At 40.8% G+C, this 17,592-nt stretch overlaps 2 protein-coding genes across 3 annotated transcripts; one reads left to right on the forward strand and one right to left on the reverse strand.

Moving 5' to 3' along the window:
- Positions 1-692: 692 nt before the first annotated feature.
- Positions 693-14,180, forward strand: LOC137864792 (acyl-coenzyme A synthetase ACSM4, mitochondrial-like). Of its 2 annotated transcripts, XM_068699288.1 has the most exons (15): positions 693-950; positions 1,976-2,075; positions 3,116-3,389; positions 3,831-4,041; positions 4,550-4,757; positions 6,638-6,781; positions 7,233-7,389; positions 9,096-9,175; positions 9,569-9,692; positions 10,089-10,169; positions 10,366-10,467; positions 11,444-11,571; positions 11,659-11,758; positions 12,337-12,456; positions 12,803-14,180. In XM_068699288.1, exons 3-15 carry the CDS (start codon positions 3,147-3,149, stop codon positions 12,887-12,889), a joined length of 1,785 nt encoding a protein of 594 aa, XP_068555389.1. In that variant the 5' UTR covers positions 693-950; positions 1,976-2,075; positions 3,116-3,146; the 3' UTR covers positions 12,890-14,180. The 2 variants fall into 2 exon arrangements, with proteins under 2 accessions (XP_068555389.1, XP_068555388.1); XM_068699287.1 differs by lacking the exon at positions 1,976-2,075 and having other exon boundaries at positions 694-950.
- Positions 13,724-17,486, reverse strand: THUMPD1 (THUMP domain containing 1). The gene is made up of 4 exons (XM_068699296.1): positions 17,144-17,486; positions 16,717-16,897; positions 16,119-16,367; positions 13,724-15,469 (listed from the first exon to the last, which is right to left on the reverse strand). The coding sequence occupies exons 1-4, from the start codon at positions 17,354-17,356 to the stop codon at positions 15,147-15,149; spliced, it is 966 nt and encodes a 321-aa protein (XP_068555397.1). The 5' UTR covers positions 17,357-17,486; the 3' UTR covers positions 13,724-15,146.
- Between the last annotated feature and the right edge of the window lie 106 nt (positions 17,487-17,592).

A 17,592-nucleotide genomic window follows, 5' to 3' on the forward strand; every position in this document is an offset into this window, starting at 1 on the left:
TACATTGATGTGGCAGGGACATGTGGGCTCAAACAGCCTGGTTCTGCCTCTCCATAGTCCATTACTTCCACAGCTGCTATCTCTGCTTGTTTCTAACATCATCTCTGGCCGTTCCCTGACTCTGATTCCTAATTATACAGTTTATTGCCTCTGTATATTTATATACAGTCTACATATGCTATATAGTCTATATGTATGCTTATGTATAGCCTTTATTTAGTTAGGTCTTTAGTTTATAAATATTTTCCCCTTGCTGGACTCATTGCCCAAGGTGGAAAAACTAAAATGCTGTACTGTGATCGTAGTAGATTCTCCTGAACCTGTAGTTCATACATCGTGTTGCTACCTTCCAGAGCATGGACTTTGTCTCACCTCATCTTTGTCACCCCATTTCATAGCAATGACTCTATAGTTTGAGTTTTCATAATCAGAGCTGATGACACATGGCTGAACTCCATGTATTTTATTCATGTAATTGTCAGATATTACATGTGACATTTATCGGCACCAGGTTTATTAAAATCTTCATACTTTTATTGTACCAATTCTCATACTGTGTTTAACTCCAGGACCTGAAAAGAAAGACCTACTGTTGCAGTTTCCAAAATAATTGGTGCCATAGAATGGAGTTATATATTAATCTTTGGTGGATTATCCATTCTCCAAAGGCAGTGAACCAGAAATGTGGTCATTTGTACTCAGTGCTCTTTCTGTCTTCTCACAACTTTTTCAGTAATTGTGCCTTTCTTCAGAAGGTAATTGGAGAAATTAAATCTTCACTCTCAGGAGGAAATAATCCCCACCACAGAACCACAGAATGTGATGTGTGATGCTAATGAAGGGCTATGACCACTCAGGGAGCTAGGGGCAATACTCACCAGCAGCTACTACACAAGATATGTGTGTAGAAGTTAAAAGAAGTCTCACCTGATCACAAATAACATCTCCAGGTAAGGACAACTTATTAAAACACCCTCAGAAATTAGTTTTTATTTAGTGATTGTTAAAATACTTATTCTTCTCAAATATGAAAGATGCTTTCTGCTACTGTTAAAAGAAAAATCTATAATGCAACGTTTTATTCCTCTTTCTTCACATGATTTTCACTTTTATGAGGGAATGTGGAATGCCAGAGAGCAGTTGTACTTTTTTGCTTTGTGTCAAGCAGACTGAAGAAGTAGCTTCTTTCTGTAAGAACATCTTCCAGGTGTGAGTCTCCAATCACTATCTCAGATCTGGAAGAAAAATAAAATGGTAGTCAATTTCTACACAACTTTCACTGATTTATTGTGAGTTTGGGAATTGAGCTTTTCTTTCATGACCTGTTAAGAATAAAGATAAGAAGCAATATGTTATAAGCAGAGTTAAATAATATTAAAAAGAAAAAGCCTCTGTCTATTTTAGCCTTTGAGATTGAACGTACCGTGAGCACCATGTTCCTATATATACTGCTCTAATTGGCTTCACTCTTTTGCAAAGTATCAGTGTGAAACATAACAATGAATTTTATTTTGTGAAACCAAGTTCATCTGTGTATGTTTAGGGATAAATGCAAACGGAGCAAAAACATTATTCTAGTAAGCAAATCAATAAGAGAATGTGAAAAAACACCTTTGAGTTATTCGTGATGCTGTGCTATCGGGCTAATATATTAAGGCAAATGCCATGGAGGGGTTGCAGTCTTCTGTTTGGACAAAAGGAAAGGAGGGCAAACAATGCTATGTGAAGCATACTTCTGCTTTGTGGTTGTTGCTTTTGAAAAAAAAAGCAACAATGTGTATGTTTATTGCCTCTCTTCCATATTGGCTAAATGCATAGACTCCATCACAGCTCCCTTGCCTTGCCCCTCTTTGCTGGTGATTACTCTGGGCTTTGAATAGTTGTGCATGATCATTATGTCCTGAATTCCAAGGCCAATACCAGAGACAGATGATGGCAGCCATCCTGTAACCAAATCCATGTTTGCAATTGGTAGCCTTGTATAGGTAGGTAAGACTCCTGTGGTGCCTACAACATGGGAATATTGGATCCAAACCCTGACAATTGGAGAGCTGGATTGAGGACCTGAAGCCACAGTAAGTCTCATAGATGGAAGCAGGGAACAGGGATGAGAGGATAAGAGCTATAAAAAGACCCGATTGGTCTTTTGGTTAACTGCAAGGTCATTGTGGATCTCTGGAATACTTTTGTTTGGTGGTATAAACAAAGAAATTCCTGAGATGATTTGGAAGAGGTCTGTGTTGCTGCTGGCATCACAAGAGCAAGATGTTTTGCTACTGTTGAGGTTTTTAAACAGGAGCAATAGCTTTATAGATGGGCTATGGAAATATCTGAAGATATGCAGAAAGATGGCAGAGCACCCTGGACCAGATTCATTGGTGTCTTTCTCATTCTTTCAGTTGAATGAGGTGGGAACTCCCTGGGCTCATCGCAGGGTGCTCTGCTAGCTCTTTCCATGCCCATACGGAGAAGCTGTGCCTAGTCTGAGGTGTCCCTGCTGGCACCTGCTCTTGGCCTCCCTGCAGTGCTGATCCATAGTAAGCATCAGGAACAGTGACCAGCTTCAGTCTCTCACTCTGTCACGCACGTTTTGTCCAAACAACAAATAATCTAACCCCTAAACCTCTCTAGGACTGAGTTCAGCAGCCAGTTCAGTGGGGTGATAGAAGGGGTTCACAGGGTTCATCCTTTCTAATTGTGGGCTGAATCCTGGCTTCTGCTATCTAGTGTTTGGTGGGGTTTTTTTGGTTGTTGGTTTTGTTTTGTTTTGTTTTTGACAGAAATAGCTGCAGTAGTGCCCGTCCAAACAACACACTATTCACATGCAACACACCAAAAACTCTGAGGAGGTGTGTCCATAGTTTCAAGTCCATCCTTTGGTTGGACAGCATGGGAATTGTCATCTCAAGGGGGAATTCTATGAGAAGCCTGTGTACAGCTTTAAAACCTTAAAAGGGTTATTGGAACTCTATCTTAACCATAAGGAGAGGTGGGATAAAATGTCATGAAGAGATGGACTTTACTGCTCTGTATACATCTGATCCATTTGGAACCAGCAGCTCAGCTGGAAATGTGTACATCATAACGCTATTACTGATTTTTCTGTCTCTTTTAGAAGGGAAATAATCATTAAAAAAATAGCTCTGATGGTTATCCTCTCCAAAAGCCCACATATATCTGGTTTTGCCATGAAGATTTTACTTGAAATTCAAGTGTTGCGGTCTCCATGGAGCATCCAGACATTCTACAGATTATTCCACCAATGCCGTAAGACTTTTGCACCTTTGAATCTCACAGATTATGAAGCCATCGGTCGTTGTGAACAGGAAGTGCCTGAATACTTTAATTTTGCAAGTGATGTGCTGGACAAGTGGTCTCAAATAGAAAAGGTAGTATTTCTGACCTTGCGGATTCAGTATTTTAAATGAAACTATGCCTCCATCCCCAAAATTCATGTCTAAAACTGTCACAGACTTCAACAGGACCAGAATTTCCTCCCCTTTTTCCATTTTAATGTCTTACTATGCAGAGCAAGAACAAGCAATTTGCTTCAGCATCAAAGGGGACATGGTGCTTTGTGTGTATGAAAAGTGCCAGGTTTGTAAAAGCCTCCAAGTAATTTATGAGCATTGCAAATCAGCTAAATATACACAAACTTTCATGTGCCTTGGAAAAGGGTTCTTTTAAACAGAAACTCAACACATGCTTAAGATTCTTGCCCTGTCCTAGAATATATAACGTTGTTGAATTGCACTGCCTGAAGCATCCCAGAAGAACTACAGGAGTCTTGGAAGTAACCAGCATGTCACTTGTTCTTACATTGTCTCCAGGAACGAAAGGAACCATCAAACCCAGCTCTGTGGTGGATAAATGGAAAAGGAGGTGAAAGGAAATGGAGCTTTGAAGAGCTGGGCTTCGAGTCACGAAAAGTGGCCAATGTGCTCTCTGGCCCATGTGGTCTGCAAAGAGGAGACCGAATTATAGTGATTCTACCCCGAATCCCAGAGTGGTGGCTGCTGAATACGGCTTGTATGCGAACAGGTGAATGGTATCGTTCCTGATGGTCTGTGGACTGCTTGTTACCTTCTGTGTCAATAACAATTAATTTAACAGTTACATTTCTTACCTGATTTTGTAGGGTGAATATTTGACAATCAAAGGTGCTGACAGAGGTAGTGTCTTAAGACTGGTGGAATTACCTTCATTAGTTTTCTTTCACTTTTTGTGGCTTGTGATGATTTAGAAATCAATTTGATTTAATATCAACAGATTTACGTTAAAGCTACTAGCATTAACTGCCCTGTAGTTATACCTTCTACTTACATTGTGCCTGGAGCAAAGGGTCTCTTAGAAAAAGAAGCTATTTTGTGCTTTAGATCTGCACATCTGTATTCAAGTGGAAAGAGAGTTCAAGGATGTGTGACTTGTTTAACCCTCATCTCATTTCTGGATTGCACGGTGCTGATATTCAACAAATCAGAAGCTATGAAGTGACCAGGGCTGAAAGTGAAAAATAGCCAATAAGTTTCCCATTTTATTGCACTTCCAGGTGTTGTCTTCATCCCAGGGACAACACAGCTGACAGCAAAAGACATTTGCTATAGATTGCTGGCTTCCAAGGCTAAGTGTATTGTTACAATTGATGCGCTTGCTCCTGTGGTGGACTCAGTTGCATCCCAGTGCCAGTTTCTGAAAACAAAGCTAATTGTATCTGAAAGCAGAAGAGCTGAGTGGCTTAACTTCAGTGATTTGCTCAAGTAAGTGCTTTCTGCCTCAGCTCTATCACTGTTACCTCAAATGGAAGTTTTCTCATTGTTTAAACACATACCCGTGTCTTGTTAATGAACTAATACCTTTGAGAGGGTGGAGAGAAGGCAATTTAGTCAGTGTTCTACAAAGAAATAGAATATTTGGGAATAGCCAAATTGATAAATAAATATATATGTGTGTGTGTATATATATATAGAGAGAGAGTCTTAGGACATCTAGGTTTGTTTCATATGACTATGAAATAACATGGAAAAATAATATAGCAAAATAGACAGGAAAGTCTTTCACTGACAGCTGTGGGCTATTTGCCCTCTAAAGCTCGAAGAAAAATATCCTATACAAATTACTCCAATTCATATTCCTAAAACCTGATGATGATAAGACTTATGTGAATAGCATTTCACTATGAAAAGCTAAAAGGGCACACTGCAAAATGATCCTAATGCATTTAGAAATCCACCTGATTCACTACTGAAATGCAGCTGCCAAAGCGGCACCCAACAGACAGCTTTTCACTGCAGTGCACAGGACTGTGCAAGGGGTGGTGAAGCACCATGGGGTAGGGAAGCAAAATACCCCGCTGCAATGTGCTCAGGGCCCTACGTGTGATTTTTACAAACTGACATTTTGTTAAAAGCATCTGTGTAGCTAAAAACATTCTTTCATGGTAGCATACAAGCTCTCTAGTCACTTTGAGAGCTTTGTAAGATGTTCCATGCGCTCTTACAACCATTGAAGTCTGAACTAGCATTACCAGTTGTCACTGTATTTACTTCAATTACCACCTCAGTACCGCTTAACTGGACGACAAAGAAAGCAGTAACATTGCATTCTTAAACCTCCTAGAGCTACTAAAGCATTGTCAAGTGGATTTGAAGCATCCTCTTGCATGCTGAGCTTAATAGTTCAGGGCTTAGGTCCATGGTAGTGGGTAAAATTGATTTGAAACCTGAATATTGTCTGGAACTGTGTCAGTCCTACAGAGGATGCCACTGGCGGTCAGTCAGGTAGGCTGTCTGGTTTCCCCAGATGGCTGCCTTGCAAAGTGCTGGCTGTCTGGCTCCGGGGGTGCTCGGCTGTCAGGCCCCCAGTCTTCTCAGACTGCTGGGCTGCTGTCCTGCTGGGCTTGCTGTCTCGCCAGATCGCTGGCAGCCTGCCTACCTAGTGGGGTAGCTGCCCAGCCTCCCAGCACCATGTCCTCAGCTGCCTTAGCCAGTTGCTTAGCTGGCCAGGGAGCTGTGGAGCTTGTCAGTGAGGTTACTGCCCGCCAGCACGGAGAGACAGCAGGCCCAGGAAGACAGACATCCTGAGCCCAATCTCACAGTGGGGGCCAGGCATGGGCAATGTTTCTGTGCCAAGCAAAACCTTTTCAAACATCAGTCCTGGCACAGAAGAAGAAATGGTTTTGTTTTCTCATCCCATTACAGGATGAGAAGTATCTCCCTATCGTGTGCCAGACTGCCAGGAATTCGTGTATCCCCATGCTTCCCCAGGATAATTAACTGGTGGGACCATCCACCACCTGAAATGGTGGATCTGCCCTCAGCTAATTACATTAAGGCTGGAAGACATGCTTTCTGGAGGGTACTTTGGTCAAACACAAGATACTGGGTCTTCTGATGGTTATGGGAGGTGAAGGAAAGTGTGAGCCAGTTGGGGGTATAACTGTGGAGAAGATGTACGCAGAGAATAGTTAAAGACCAAGATCAATGACACTGATACAGAACTAGCAGTGCAAGAGTGAAGGAATCTCAGTAGTTTCTTAGCACTAACATCTCACTATATAGACAATCCTGCACAAAGGAGCCAAGCTAAATTAGCTGAATAACATCACTCACTGTTTCATATAATGTTTCCTTCTTTCAAGGGCCGCTCCTGCTGTCCATAACTGCGTGAAGACAAGAAGTCAGGATCCAATGACAATCTATTTTACTAGTGGCACCACAGGCTTCCCCAAAATGGTTGAACATTCCTATGGAAGCTTTGGTCTGGGTTTTTTTATCTGTGGAAGGTGAAGTATTCTGTTAATTGTGGTTTTACAGCTCTGACATACAAAGCATACAGAAGAATTTTTGTATATGATAAAGCTATGGTAGATGATGAGGCTCCCACATACAGTGCATGTCATTTCTTGCGGTCTCCTCAGCTGAATTGTACCCAGGAAGCAAGAATCTTGTTTGACATGGTATAAAGCACCATTTTAGAAACTGCTTGCCATTTAATCCATGCAAAATAACATATTTCAAAAAATTAGTTAGGATACAATTTATTTTTCTTTATGTTTACCACCAATATAAAGGAGAGATAAAAAGCATTTATTTGAGCTCTTGAGTTTTGGATCAATTTTACCATGCCTTTTTAAGACAAAAAAAAAGAAAAAAAAAAAAAAAAACATAAAACCTCTCACATTTTTAATTTCCACTTGCATGCATCCTTATATTGGTCATCTTTGTCTTTAACAGATACTGGATGAATTTGACTCCCTCAGACGTCGTGTGGAGCATGTCAGACACTGGCTGGATAAAGGCAGCTATTGGGAATGTTTTTGGTCCATGGTTCCAGGGTACATGTGCTTTTGTACATGCCATGCCACAGTTTGATCCAAAAGTAATCTTAAATGTAAGGACACCATGCTTACAATAAGTAGTTACTCATATTTCATGTTGTTTTCCAGGCAGGACACAAAACTAAGCCTCTTAGGTTGATGGGATTAGCTGTTTTAAGTTGGCATAACCACAAGGTGATTGTGCTTTGAATAGGAATATAATACAGGAAGGATTTTGCAGCATGATTTTTTTGGGCATAGGATATTACCAGCTGCTTCTGATCAGCAGGAGTTACTGGTATTACTTAAACCTCTCCCCTCCTGTATTTCACTGTTGAAATGATAAATGAGCTGAATTACATGTAAATTAATACTTTAATTAAAATGCTGTGACCCTTAAGAAAGACAAGTCAGCACTGGAAAACAATGGAGTAGTGAGATGGGCTTGTTCCTAAATCAAATTATTTTCAAGTTTCTCAAGCTAATATGAGATTTACTCTTGCAACACAAAAAGGGGAGAGTGTTATTCCTAAATGGCTCAAAGCACATATGTGGGAAAGTACACGTTCCTAACACCACGAGGTTTATTTGGGCATTTTAATCCCATTTCCTTTTTCAAAATGGTAGTTGTTAGTTTGGTTTTAGTTTCTTTAAATAAATTTATTGGCCTTGCTGACACCTGCTTGCAATGTGCATGGGGTATCACATCTCTGCACAAAATGAAGTAGACGTTAAAGGCTGCTTTACCCATGGTGTGGCTGGAGTGACAACTGGTAAATGAGAGGTCTGCCCTTTACTTTTGTTTATCACTACCTGTCCCCTGTCTCTGAGCAAACTTTCATTGCAGGCAGAAGTGAGGTTTAAAAAATAAAAAGTATGGCTTAGCTCTTCTACCTGAGTGATTGAGAATCATTCGCTGGTGTTATTGGAGAGAAATAAAGATGTGTCAGAAACCAGAGGTTCAGTTGAGATCTTTGCTTTTTCTAGCAAGGCACTAATGTCCTGTGTTCAGTGCCAACCAAAGAAGGAATATATATGTTTGGCAATCTGAAAAAAAAAAAAACAAAAACAAAAAAAAAAAAAACAAAAAACAAAAAACACCAAAACCTTTTAATACAACATTACTCTTAACCCAGCCTGAACTTAAAGAGGTTTGGCTCTGCACATTGTACTGCATGGCAGGCACTTTGTCAGGACTGCTGAGGAATTGCAGCATATCTGGAGCTTTGTGGCAGTTCTTTACAGTGTGAGATCAAATAAAAGACTGACATAGGCAAAATATTCAAAAGAAACCTCTCATGTTAGGTGCCTCCATTTTGCAGTGCCTGACTTTATCCTAAGGTGAAATGCATGCTTTACTGAAATCCCTTTCAGAAATTATGTTGTACCTCTAGAGCCAGGTTTTCACACAAAAGTCAAAGTCCTTTGTGCTTCAAGTGGGTATCAGGACAAACTAGGAACACCAGCAGTTTACCACAGTGTATCACCTCTTCACCAGGTGTTTTAAGCACTGTAAGTATCTTATCTCAACACTGACAGTCACAGTTGTTTTTGGTTGGTTGGTTGGTTGGTTTTGTTTTGTTTTACTTTGTGGGTTTGACTTCTTTTTGCTTTGGCTTACAATGTTAAGTGAGGTTACAGTCAGGCTTTACAATTTGTGCCCTAATATGGAATAGAAATGAATCGTTAGGAATAGAAATGAATCGTTAGCAACAAGTTGTGTTTTTTTTTTCCCCAAAAAAAATACTGTTGAATTCTAATTTTCTTTTTAATTTGTCAGACCTTGTGCAGGTATCCAGTGACCACTCTGTGCAGTGCCCCAACTGTCTACCGCATGTTGGTACAGCATGACCTCACCAGGTACCTCACGTCTGTTAGCAAGCTATGTTAACAATTGTCTGTTAGCAATACCATGTCTGGACAAGCTATTGCCTGCATCTTAATATTGCTTTCTACTTAAACTCTCAGAGTGGTTGAAATTCTATGTTGGAGGCAAGGACTGTCAGGAGGTGCAGCCTTTTCCTCAGCATTGCAGAGAGAGGTGACAAAACGTACCCTTTGACACCTCCAACCCAGAGCATGTTTTGCCCTGAGGCATTGGACAATAAATATACCTCTAGGCATTCTCTCAGTCCTAGCTCTAAGAAAGTTCAGTCTGCCCTGAAGTCACAGGGTTGGACATACAGCTGTCTGGGAGAGCGGAATTTGTTCCTTTCTTTCCTCTGATATCAGCAATGTCCTCTGTCTATGAAGGTACACATTCAAGACACTGAAACACTGTTTGAGTGGAGGGGAACCAGTCAACCCAGAAGTGATGGAACAGTGGAAAAACCAAACAGGACTGAATATCTATGAAGGCTATGGCCAAACAGAAATCGTACGTTCACCCTCATTTGTAAGGGGCTACAACTTAGCTATCACTCAAGACTCTCAGTGGACTAAGACATCTCATTCCTCCTGGCAAATATAGAACCTGGCTATATATATTAAGAAAGAGTGCTGACATTAGAATACGTAGCAGTTGCCTTCAGAAGGGTTTATTGTTTTACTTACAATTACAACTTGGTTATGATACTGCTTCCAAGACTACTTAAACTGTAAAATGTCATCGACTTCTTGAAGACTCTCAGTGAAGTCCTCTAATGTTTTGGCTTACACAGATGGCAGATTTAGATCTTAAGCTAGCTCAGCAGTGGGCACAGTACAAGAGCAGGAGTAGCCTCAGCAATGACAGCGAAAAACATCTGGGCTGGTTGTTTGTTTTTTCCAACAGGGATTGATATGTGGAAATATGAAAGGAATGAAAATTAAGCCAGGTTCCTTGGGCAAGGCAGCTCCCCCCTACGATGTTCAGGTATGGTGATCTCCTTTTCTGTTTACTGTTATCATAGGAAGTGAAAAATGGGAAAGCACAACATACAGTACAACTTTCAGTACCATATGGTGGTATTCAGGGCTGTGAGTGGTTGAGCTGTTGTGTTGATTAGTTTTAGAACGTGGCGCTCTTAAAATGTGAAAACATAACTACCCATTTGCCTTTTCTGTTGCAGATTATAGATGAAAAAGGCAGTGTTCTGCCTCCTGGGGAAGAAGGAGACATTGCTATCAAAATTGATGCCAAGCGGCCATTCACTTTTTTCACTCGATACGTGGTAAGCCAACAGTGAATTTCCTGAGGGCCAGTTCAGGTCTGCAGCATGATATGCATTTATACCTACAGGAGGAGGTGCAGCACAAAAGGCTTGTGGCTCTTCTTAACTTAACAGTGCTTTGACTTCAGTGACTTTTTGACTCAGTGGCATGAGATAAAGTATCGATGGCAGGAACATGCAACAGTTCAAACTTCAGCATAAGATGATCACCCATGCCCTTCCCCAACATATTCCACCTTGACTACTGTAACAATATTAATCCAAAACAAGCTGCCAAACTGAAGCACTCTCCTTCAAATTTAGTGGAGGGTGTACTCACCCCTAGTGCATTTCAAGGGAATGACTCTGCAGCATCTATGTTACTTTTTTTGTGTAGAAACACTGGTCTTTTGCTTCTCCCACCATCTCTTATTCATAATTACCGACAGCATAGAAGGCAAGAGGAGATTCTTAAAGTGTAGCACAGATACTGGGTATATGTATATGTTCCTCCCACCGTTATTCTTTTAATCCAGAAAGGTATACAGCAATGGTGCTGCTGCATATATGTTTTTTTTCTTCAAACTTGGTCACTCAGACAGGCTGCAGGCATAAGCACCTCAAGGGAAAAGTAGCTTGATCAGGGCTAGATAGAGACAGTGATTTTCTGTTTCTCAAGTTCCATCTAAGATCCAGCTACTGTGATAGGGGCAGGTTAAAATATTCTTAATATTATAAAGTAGTTATTTTTGGACTGAGCAAGGACTTCATGATATGAAACCTCCATTCTCTCCCCCTTTCTTCAACAGACCTACTGTGTGATCTTCACTCCTGTATGTGCCATTGTGATAAGTTTTCCCTTATGGAAAAAGCAAGCACAAGCTCTTAGAAATAATGCAGTGAAAGGTATTATGGGTAGTGTCCAAAGTGGCAAAACTCATCTCTAAGCTTAAGGCTTCCCAATATTTCGAGTATTTAATTGTTGCTTGTTCAACAGGATGATCCAGTGAAAACCGCTTCAACAATCCGTGGGAACTTCTATATCACTGGAGACAGAGGGAGCATGGATGAGGATGGTTACATATGGTTTATGGGGAGATCTGATGATGTCATCATCTCCTCTGGGTTTGTAGATTTCATTTAAAGTGCCAAGAAATGTCTAAGAAATAACTATATGCTTTTCACCTAAGCATTTAATTTCTCTTCTCCTAGGTATCGTATTGGACCATTTGAAGTAGAGAGTGCCCTGATAGAGCACCCAGCTGTTGTTGAGTCAGCTGTGGTCAGCAGCCCAGACCCCATCAGAGGCGAGGTAATTAGTGATCACCCTTCGATTCATGAAATGTCTTCCGTCAGTTTACATTCAGTTGCCAGTGAATTCATAAGACACTTAATATAGCTATCCCAACTTTTTCATCACTTTACTCAAAGGGAGTAAAGCAATAGTTTGTATATCCCATATTCCATGTATGTTTTTTTAGTGACAATATAATCGTTAGTCTGTTAAAGAACATGAACATGACTATGAATATAAAAGTGACTCTGGTAGGAATTGCTGTACACTTTCACCTACTTCTGGGAGAATTATATTCCTTAATTTAACAATGTACATTTGCAGAAAAGGCCCCAGCATCTAAGATCTTTATAACAGTCTTTGGCAGAACTCTAACAAATTTGGAAGCAGATTTTGAAACTTGTGTTATCTAGTAACTTTGTTAGCATAAAGTAGAAACATTATTTAGTCAGAATTTTAAATTTGTTTACAGGACAGGTGTGAAACAGCAAGCTGATACTACAGGCAATACTCATTTATTCTCAATTAACTGCCTCATTTGCTAGGTTGCTCTAGATTAATTAATGCTGTACTTTTGGTTTATTTTCCCTTTGTAGGTGGTAAAAGCTTTTGTGGTCTTGTCTCCTTCCTTTACGACACAAGATCGAAAGAAACTGGCCTGTGAATTGCAAGATCATGTAAAGAAAGTCACTGCTCCATACAAGTACCCCAGAAAGGCAAGTAAATAAGAGTGTATTAAAAAAATAAAATAAGAACTCCCAATCACCTTTTTAAAGTGGAGAGAGGCTAGAAACTGAAAAATTAGACTCAGTTCATAACATCCAATTTAGTAACAAACCAAAAAGCCCAACACTTGTGGTGTGCAAGAGAAATGACAAATATTATTTCCAGGAAGATTGTGGAAAATAATAGACACTACAGAATCTGAAAAACAAACTGGAATTATTCTACAAGTTACCAAATTCTTATTTAAATTAAACAGAATGAAAACCTATGTTATTTTGAATCAAAAAACTATAAATGAAGTCCGCTTATTTTACTTTTTTCCCTCTTTTTAATCAGATTGAATTTGTCGAGCAGCTGCCAAAGACAATCACTGGGAAAATCAGACGGAGTGAACTGAGGAACAAAGAGTGGGGACAGATTTAGTTTTGATAAGCAATCTAAAAAAACTGTCCCCATTGATTCCACTTGTAATGGAGATTTTCTATTACAATTGTAAGCACCAAGATAGGATTGTATTTCACTCATTAGTGAATGTGTACTAATGCACAAGGTTTAAGAAGTCCCAACTGTGTGGTCCTTAAACGTTTGCATTCTTGTTTAACAAAAATCATAGAATCAAACATACCTAGCAAAGCATGTACAAATGCAGCATCTTCCAGCTGCCTAACACTTGTCAGAATTATGGCAGGAGTGATTACCACGTGAAGGAGCAGTCTGTTAATACTTTGAGACCAGGTATCTTAACTCACAAGAAGTTTATTAATAAGGAAATCATAGTAGTAGCTGAAAACATACCCAGAAATGGCTATAGATCATGCACATATCCAAATTAAGCACCCTATTTATATGAATCTCAAAAGCCTCCAGGTTCAGGAATTTATGTTTTAAAAATGAATGTGCAGCAAGGGCAAATTACAAAAGAGAAAAGAAAAAAATGTCAGAAGTAAAAAAAAAAAAAAAGCGGACCTCCTAAGCCTGCAGCATAGGCACCTGTATGTCAGACACAGGCTTGTAAGAGTGAGAGGCAGAAGGAAAAAAAAAAAAAAAAACCACTATTCATGAATCTATCTTTGTCCTTGGTAATAATATGAGTAGGCTGTCTTGAATCATGATCAACATGACCAACATCAGCCACCAATAAACATTCACAGTTGGCCTTTGTGTCTGGTCTCTAATGGTTCTTTCCTAGGTGTGACCTAGACAGTGCTGGTTTTAATCCACACACAAAAAGCTTTAAAACATAAAGGAAAACACTGATGCAGGTAAGAAAGCCTATTTTTAATAAATGGGTGGTAAGGGACACAGGACTAGGGAAAAAGTCCTCTTAATTTTCCAACTTCTAAAACAGTTTTGACAGAAGTGGAAAATACAAACTAAACAGTTTTGATTTGAACAAATCCTTTTCATTAAACCAAGACAAGTAACAAGACAGGCTTTTGCCATTAGCAACCCGCAGGCTTTTATACTAGAAATGAAATACTAAAGCTAGACAGTTGTACTGGAAGCATACTCCAAATGCTAATGTAAAGTAGGTTATAGCTGTGGTTTTTGGTTGTTGGTTTTTGTTTGATTTTTTCCCCAGTCACTGTGATATCAGAAGAACTGCTTTAACAAACTGACAACAGAAAAACTGACATTACATTCAATATGAAACAAAATTAACGTTGTAAAGCTAAAACTGTATCAAAAATTAAATTTATTTCCCCTTATCCAATATGGTATCATGGAGAGCTTCTTTCATTAAAAATTTCCAAGCAGTTTTTAAATCCAAATTTGTGAAACTTAAGAAAACAGTAAGAACAAAGACTTCTAAAACCCCCTCCCAGTATTCCCTCCCCCCCCCCACCCCAAAGATTATGTCTTTGGAAAGAGCAGCAAAAGTCTGTTTGCAAGAAAATACTGGAAAGGATTCTGTTCAGTGACCACATACAGCATTTGCTATAAGCCAGTAATTGCTGTATACACAGCTAATGTAAACACACATGTAGCTCTTGCTAAAGCCATCTGCAATGCCTGCACCATACTTCTACTGTTGTAGAACAGTCAAATCTATTATTCTAAATTCTCTCATAGTATTCAAGTATTTTGATCATAGCGGCTCTTCCAATACACTTTCAAGACTTTGCATGTCCTTGTAGAGGGATGTATATTTACAACCTTCCCTCATACAGGAAAGGATCAGGAGTTTTAGCTCATTCTGCTGTTCACATAGAAAAATATATCTGAGTTCTGCAGTCACACAAATGGTCAGATCACTTCCCTAGAAACTCTCTGCAAGCAACCATCTTCTTTTTTCTCACTTCTGTCAATGCTTCCTGACAGAGTTGATTCTGCACTGCCTTTCATTTCTGTAGTCATCAGATACAACAAAACAGGGTCAATATGTGTTGGGTTGGTGGCATTTATCTATGTATGCAAATACACCTGCCTTCTGTGCTAACAAAAAGCAATGCAGAACCAAGGTGTAGAAGAATGACAGCAAACTTCACCAGTGGTGAAGCACTCTCACATCTGCAGTATAAAGTCAGCTCCACCTGCAGTGAACATTAAAATTCTTACACATATGGATTTTAAAACCAAGATTTCAAAACAAAACCCACTCTCCTCCTTAAAACACACTGACAGAACTCTAGGGCAACATTTTTAATAGGTTTCCATCGTGTTGATCTTTCTACATTTTCTACACTGTCAGCGTATCATTCCCCTTGGACTCAGCTTGTATTTCACCTTCACTCTTATTCTCTTGTTTTACTTCTGAGCTCTTTTCCTCTTCGGTTTCTGGTTTTACTACCGTCAAGTTCTGTTCTTCTGTCACGGTTGATGGGTTTTGTTGTGCATCTTCTTTGTTGCTCTTCACTACCTCTTGTAGATTGTATTTTCTGAATAGAACATAGTCTCTCACCACACTCAAGCAACAGACATTCTTTATTATTTCCACCACAATTGTATATTGTGGGTTGTTAAGATCAACTTTGTTTTCTGGATTGAGGCTGCCCACAATTCCTGTAAAAACAAGATATAGTTTTGTTGTTGGTTTTTTTTTTTTTATGATGGAAAAATGGTTTCAGAGCATCAGCATACACTACTAAAAGGATAAAAATTAGGGAAGACAACATCCCCCCTAATTGTAACCAACTGCTATTTATTGCAGTTGTTTAAAATAGCAGAACAGAGTACAACTATTAGAGGATACTATCAGTAGGACTGCAGTAACTGGAAAATTAACCCATTGCAATTATCAAGAAACAAAACACCTGAGTAAGGCAGAGCTATTTTTTGAGTCGTATGTTCAATTGAATTAGCAATATCTTATTTCAATACAACATTCAAATTAGCAATATAGCATTCAAAATGCCTGATAGCAGCCCTTCCAAAGTATGCGAAACTAACACACCAAAGTAAATTCAATACTGTACGCTATTCTGCTCATGATCTTTTAAGACATCAACACTAACAAGGCACACTGATATCAAGCTGTATTCACAGTCATAGAGAAGTCTCTGTAATTCAACATATAGATTTTAAACAACAAATATGTATGCCCATTTAGACCACTTTTCTTTTAGTAGTCTGACTTATGCTATGCTGTTATCCACACAATTGTTGGCTGCTTCTAAACTTGTTTTTTGTTCTGTGTGAAATCAATACATACCTGCCAATTCTTTAATTACTTCTTCCCTACTCATATGACTGTTATTACGAGCTTTGTAAACAATCTGAAAAGTACCCTTATTAGGGGCTTTAAACCAGGGCTCAAAAAATGTTTCCGTGTATTTTTTCATATCTTCCATAAAAGCCTTGCAAGTTCCAGAAATGGGCAGCATGCGCAGAATGACTCTTGTTTTCTTCTTTTTGGTGGCATACATGTCCTTTAATATATGGTGTACCAGGTTCTCAGGTTCTAAAAGAAAAACAGCTAGGTATGAGAAACAAATTGGAGACACTTTCTTCCTTCTTCCCCCCTTTTAATAATACGTCAGGAAAATGCATGCTTAGGTGCACTGTGGTCTGCCTCAAATCATTTTCCGAGGAGAACTGTTTTAATACACCAAAACTGGATGCCTTAGGATCACTTTGTCAAAGCAGATGCCTCAACTTCTAGCAATTCTGCTTATGACAGAATTCAATGGGAAGGCTAAAGGGAAGGAGAGACTCTCTATTTGTCTGGCATACACGAGCTCCTGGGCAGCCACACTGTGGCATTTGACAGATGCAGTTCAGAGCAGCACCGTGCAGTGTCTGTGCCCCACCTATGCCCCGGGTCCTGATGAAGACCACATTATTGGCACCACTTTCCACCGACTGGAACCGCCGCAGCTTCTGCTCTGTCGAGGTGCGGATCTGGTCAACCTCCTTCTTCAGGGCAGCCTCAACGTCATCCTCATCCTCTTCCTTCTCACTTCCAGAGAGCCGCTCCTCAGGATCTGAAAACTGTTCACACAAAGCACATCCCTACTTCAGTAAGTACAGGCCAAAAGCGCCAAAAACTTAAAACCCGCCAGGGGCCGCATCTCCAGGGGGCTACACAGGGCTTCACCTGTGGAAGCCAGCACGCCCGGGGGGCACTGCGGGGTGCTGTTAGGGACAGAAAGGCTGCACCGCTGCCCCCCCAAGCAGGCCCTTACCACCACCAGGCCGAGGGGAAAGCCCGTCACGGCCGGGGCAGCCCGCACGCACCTGCTCGGGGCCGTAGAGCAGGTCCCCGTACTCGCCGAGCAGGCTGTAGGCCTCCCCCACGCACTTGCGCTCGTTCATGTTGCAGGTGATGAGGATGCCGCGCATGCCGGCCTCCAGCTGCCGCCCGCTGCCGCGGGGCCGCTTGGCCCTCGCTGCCGCGAAGTGCCCCTTGGGCCGCCGCTTCCGCGCCGCCACCGGCTCCGCCGCGGCCATGGGCTAGGACCGGGACCGGCACAGAGACCGACAGACAGACACAGACAGACACACACACACACCGACACCGGCCCCGCCGCCGCCGCGCACCGCGATGGCGTCAGCGCCGCCCCGCCCGGGGCCCCACGCGGCGCCGCCTCACGGCCGAGCCCCGCCACAGGCCCTCCCCGCCCCGGGCTGCAGGGGCCGGGCGGTGCTCCCGGGGGTGAAAAATAAATAAAGCTCCCGGCAGCAAG

The sequence above is a fragment of the Anas acuta genome, chromosome 15 (genome assembly GCF_963932015.1).
Source record: "Anas acuta chromosome 15, bAnaAcu1.1, whole genome shotgun sequence".
Taxonomy (NCBI): Eukaryota; Metazoa; Chordata; class Aves; order Anseriformes; family Anatidae; genus Anas; species Anas acuta.

Excerpts from the sequence above, each read along its gene's own strand:
- THUMPD1 (XM_068699296.1), bottom strand. The coding sequence starts at position 17,356 with ATGGCCGCGGCGGAGCCGGTGGCGGCGCGGAAGCGGCGGCCCAAGGGG. Across the intron at positions 16,368-16,716 it reads CATCAGGACCCGGGGCATAG|AACCTGAGAACCTGGTACAC; the intron begins GTGGGGCACAGA and ends TTTTTCTTTTAG. Across the intron at positions 15,470-16,118 it reads AGTAATTAAAGAATTGGCAG|GAATTGTGGGCAGCCTCAAT; the intron begins GTATGTATTGAT and ends TTGTTTTTACAG.
- LOC137864792 (XM_068699288.1), top strand. The coding sequence starts at position 3,147 with ATGGTTATCCTCTCCAAAAGCCCACATATATCTGGTTTTGCCATGAAG. Across the intron at positions 4,042-4,549 it reads TACGGCTTGTATGCGAACAG|GTGTTGTCTTCATCCCAGGG; the intron begins GTGAATGGTATC and ends TTGCACTTCCAG. Across the intron at positions 9,176-9,568 it reads GTACAGCATGACCTCACCAG|GTACACATTCAAGACACTGA; the intron begins GTACCTCACGTC and ends CTGTCTATGAAG.